This window comes from Sceloporus undulatus, unplaced genomic scaffold, assembly GCF_019175285.1.
Source record: "Sceloporus undulatus isolate JIND9_A2432 ecotype Alabama unplaced genomic scaffold, SceUnd_v1.1 scaffold_924, whole genome shotgun sequence".
Classification (NCBI taxonomy): Eukaryota; Metazoa; Chordata; class Lepidosauria; order Squamata; family Phrynosomatidae; genus Sceloporus; species Sceloporus undulatus.
The window spans coordinates 1-5,116 of record NW_024803844.1 but is presented as its reverse complement, the minus strand read 5'-3'; the positions used below and the strand labels follow the sequence as shown (position 1 = coordinate 5,116).

Here is a 5,116-nt window from a genome sequence, read left to right as displayed (position 1 = left end):
ACATCCATTCCTTTCAGCTTCCTACCAAGCGTCTCGTAATCCCTTTTGATGTTCTGCAGGCTGTGTCTTGCAGTATCGTTGGTTCCCACGTGGACCAAAAGGAAGGGGTATTGGTCAGTAGGCTTGACCAGTCTTGTCAGCCTCTCTGTGACATCACGGATCTTTGCCCCTGGAAGACAACACACCTCTCGAGACATCTTGTCAGGCCTACAAATCACTGCTTCTGTACCCCTCAGGAAGGAGTCCCCTACTACGACCACACACCTCCTTCGAAGTTTAGCAGCGGCTGTTTCCTTGGGTGGGACTCTCAGGCTTGCCTGCTCTGTCCCTGAAGTCTGTCCATGCTGCTCTTCTTCATCCTCCTTGATAAGGGAAAGAGCTTTGAATCGATTCTGTAGCTGCAAGCTCCCCGAACAATCCCTTCTTGGCCTACTTCTCTGTGTGACATTCCTCCAGCTGTCTGCCTCCTGTGTACGTGAAGTGACCTCCTCAGCTCCAGCATCTTCCTCTGTGTGGTATTCGTCCAGGATTGTTAGTTCTGTTGTGTCCAGGAAATCCTCCTGCTCCCTAATATGCTGAAGTGTAGCTACTCTGGACTCCAACTGCTGCACTTTCTCCTCCAAGAGGACTACCAACTTACACTTGGGGCATGTGAAGTTATCCTCTTCTGTAGGCAAGAAGACAAACATCCCACAAGTGTTGCAGGTGACTGCCATGGTTCTGTCAGTGTCCATACTGAAAAGTCTTAGGAAATTACTGGAACAGGACTGTGGGCTTCCTCCTGAAAAAGAAATCCTCCAGAAAACACCACCTTTAAGCCCCTGATGTTTCAACAATTTGTGGCAGCGAGCTCACTCAAATTCTGCCTCTGCTGTTGGTTTCCTTTGATGAAACAAATGAAATAAAAGTAGAATTTAAACTTCGCGGCTCTGGGGGAAGTAATTAAGAGCTAGACTCACTGAAGATGTGATTACAAGCACACTCTTCCTAGAGTTTAAAATAAATTAAACAGTCACCACTTAAAATGGCTTCCCAGCTCTCCTCTCTCCTCTTCCACTCTGTAGCAGGAACTGGAGTGCAATGACTAATGATGAACAGGTTGAATATATTGAATATCTGAGTCGTAAAGTCAGCACAGAAATGGGGCTTCAAGAGCAGCTTGATATTATTAAAATTATTGACCCCACTGCTCAGATTTCACCTACAGACAATGAGTTTATTATTGAACTAAATTGCCTGACTGATGAAAAATTGAAACAGGTCCGAAATTATATCAAGGAGCATGGTCCTCAGCAGCGGTCGACAAGAGAGAACTGGAAGCGAAGCAGCTACAGTTGTGGGAGTGCCAGCGGTGTAAGCGGTGCCAGCGCCAGCAGCAGTAGTGCCAGTATGGTCAGCTCAGTCAGTAATAGCAGTTCCAGTGTTGGCAATTCTGGTTCGAACTCCAGCGCCAGCATGAGCCAGGCCCACAGTGACAGTAACTTATCTACAAATGCGGCAGAACCTATCCAGGATTAAAAAAAAAACGTTCTAAACAACGCAAACTTCAACAAAAGGCTTTGCGCAAGAGGCAACTGAAGGAGCAAAGGCAGGCTCGAAAGGAGAGACTAAGTGGCTTGTTTCTAAATGAAGAAGTGCTCTCTCTAAAAGTGACTGAGGAGGACCATGAAGGAGATGTGGATGTTTTGATGTGAGAGGAGTGAAGTTATCATCAGTGTTCTTTCTAAGCCTTAAGCCTCTTAATATTTTTTACATACACTTCCAAATTTTTGATTGGAGTTGGGACTAGCTATTGTATATCCTACAGCATTCATCTTCATCTTAAAAACAATGTTGTTTTATGCAAGTGATAAAGACATCAAGAAGGTATTCTTTTAAAATATGTAGGCCAATATATTTTGCTTTCAATACCAGCGAAAGGGCTCAAACTTGATTCAGGCTTGCATCCTTCTGAGGTTGTTAAAATGAGTACCCAGACTGTTGAGAGCAATTAGCTTACAGTTGGAAACTGTTTAGACACTGTTAGTTCAGTATGAAGTGGTATATAAATGAAGCTGTTTGTTTGTTGTTGTTGTTTTGAGTCACACACTCTCAGCCCAGAAAACCACATGAACCATATTATACATCTGCCTTAGTGTTGCCATTAGTTGGAAACAACTTCAAGGCACACAACAATAAAGCTGTTGTTCTGGCACTTGATTTTCACAATGAGCAAATAAATCTGAAAATAGTTAGCAGATGGGATTACTTGGATGCAGAGAAATATTGAGGCCTTATGAGCTTCAGGATTACAGAAAACGCTCATGGGGTCCTATGTGGCCCATGAATTGCTAGTGCAACACCTATCATACTAGCATTCAGGAATTGCAGTAACAGGAGCTTTGTTGAGTCCTGGGTGTAGCAACTGATACTTTAAAAAGAAAAAATAATGAAGATGTTTCCCTCATGCTTTGCTTGGTTTGAAATCCTTGATTTCTTCTTGATTTCCTCTGATAAAAAATACCAAATAATGTCCTTTGATGCATGTGGGTGGAGCTAAAAATAGGTGAGCATTCTTTCCCCAGCCCTGAATCAAAGGAAAGAACCAGTCCTAAAGTGTAGGGTTACATAAGCTAATGAAGAAATGTAAATTCAATGCAACTTGCTTTTATTACCGAAGAAAGATTATATGCCAGTGTCAGAGAAGATGCTCTTGAGGAGAGGCTGGTATAGGAAACTGAAGCAGGATCTCATATGTCTTGAATGCAGAGAGACATCCATTGATCAATCATTTTACCTGTTTATTAAAGAGAGAATCAATGATTATATGTTCTTTTAAATGTAACTTGTTTCAGTTATAAATGAAATGGAGATGGACACAGACCACCCAAAAAGGGCGGTCTGCCACCGCCTCCTTTTCCGCCAGTGGGAAGCCACAGCAGATAAACTATGCGGCATCCCACCGGCAGAAAAAGAACCCGCAAAAAGCTTGCAACACCCGAGTGCACAAATGGCGCACTTGTGATGTCACAATCGAGATGCAATATGCGGACGCTATGCATCTGTCATGTTGTATTGGTGGTGCCCATGTAGACAGGATGCTGCCATTTTGACACTGCCGCGACATGCTAGGCTTGCAGGGTGTGCAGTGGCACCACCCACGGGCAACCCCAGCATGAATCCAGGCCGACGCAAAGCGCCGGTCTGGGTAGCGCCTATAATCAAGAAATCAGAACACCTCTAAGACATGAAAAAGCAGAAATGGACTTCCGGTCGGGGCATGGCGCCAAAATAAGCAAACTCTTAACGCTACTGCGGAGAGCTGCTTGCCCAGCGCGATTCAGAGCTGACTTCTACAGCTCAGAAGCCTCCCTGTCATGGGAAACTCGGATGAGTCCTACTGAGGTCCGATGCCCGTTTCTGTTGAGAAGCCAACTCCTGTGAGGGTAAGAAACGGAGGGGACCAAAGGACAGAGCGATCGCGCTGGTGTCGCCATTTTTGATGGCCCAGGACGCCCCCGACTACAAGATATACAACAATCCACAACAATCTTAAAAACCCTCAAATCGATTCACTAACTTTCTGCAGCCTTAAACATTCCAACAATTTATAGGTCAGAGGGTGCTTTTATTTTCTAAATCAGACGCAAAACCCAAGGATCTGTCTTTGTTGACTTCTTCTGGACAATAGAACTCTAAATTGGATGCTCATCATTATATTAACACCTTAAGAACATAAGGATTGCGAGAGAACTCTAATAATATTGAGCTGCAAGACTCTACTTGTTTACCTGTGAGCAGCGCCCTCAGTGTGTCCTCATTTAAGTTAAGACTCTGACCCAAACCGCAGTGAAATATTAAGGATAACCAGAGAAAATTAAACATTAACAGCAAGAGACAAATGCTCGGAATTACACCCGAGAGGCAAGCAACTTCTGGCGAGGAGAGAGCAGTTCGGGGAAAGAGGGAGTAGAGCTGATTGCAGCGGCTTGCAGTGGTCCGGAGTTGAGTGGAGGACGGAGCGGGTAAAGCGGTTTGGAGGACGAAACGGAGGAGAGAAGATAGAAGGGGAAAAAGCTGACGATATGGAGGAATGAGTGAAGAGAGGGGAGTGGAGGATTGAGCTGGGAAAGCAGATTGGAAAACGAAATAAAGAAAGCAGCTTCAATAGACTGGAGATTGACTGAAGACATTTACTTGGGGGACAAACTATAAGGAGGACGAGCTGACGAGTGGTCTGACAAATGGAGGGGGAAGCATGACCTGGTAATTGGGTGAATAAAGCACAGATATCACTGATTTGGACATTATAGTTTAAATATAAATACAAGAAACATAAGAAGTTATAGATAACTAAGCAATTGTATAAACTTTTTGTTTCTGTTACTTGCTGTTTGATTAGGTCAACTGGTATTATTGCGACAATTGTAATTGTTACAGTTAAGTTTTTGATACAAAGTGGTTACCAAGTGAATTGCCTGGCTGAACCTGCTAGTTTAAAGGGAAGGGGAGGACACTGGAGTTAAGCATTAATATAATAAAGGAATAAGAGACGGAAGTAGGTAGAGGATTGGGGAATATTCATAGCCCCTAATAGAAAGTGAATCAGACAGTAGAAAAGAAAGTAAACAAAGCCCTTATTATCTCTAGTGGCCACAGCTGGACTGGCTTCCAGACTTGTCTAAGATCTGATTACATTGCCAAGGAGTGACCAACAGGGAAAACAAAACACAAGTACAAGAAGCAGCCAATTTATAGAACTGTACAAGGGCGCCATCTGGTGGAATATAGTATAATTGACACCTTAAATAGCAAATATCTTGCTCCTGTATAATTGGAACATATAACAATTAGACATACAGTGTAAATTAATTATAATTCTAACATTGTTAAATTTACTCACACAGAAAAATGGCAACAACTAGAGCACAAGTGAGCAGGATGCAGCAACAACAGCAAGCTCAGAGAAGGTCTTCAGTAGATCTGACAAAACCTAGTACACAAGACATGTGTACGATGCTCTTAGATGAGATGAGACAATTGAGACTGGATATGAAAAAAGATAAGGAAGAGATGAAGATGGATATGAGGAGGGATAAAGAAGATTTAAAACACGATATGGAAAGAATGAAGGTCG

At 43.1% G+C, this 5,116-nt stretch overlaps 1 protein-coding gene across 1 annotated transcript; it reads left to right on the top strand.

The window, feature by feature from the left end:
* Positions 1 to 236: 236 nt before the first annotated feature.
* On the top strand, positions 237 to 1,744 carry LOC121917816 (protein FAM199X-like; the record flags this gene model as incomplete). Its single annotated transcript, XM_042443939.1, is given in 3 exon segments — positions 237 to 298; positions 1,065 to 1,515; positions 1,518 to 1,744. Coding segments are annotated over 3 exon segments (690 nt in total), but the record flags the coding sequence as incomplete, so codon positions are not given.
* Positions 1,745 to 5,116: the final 3,372 nt, after the last annotated feature.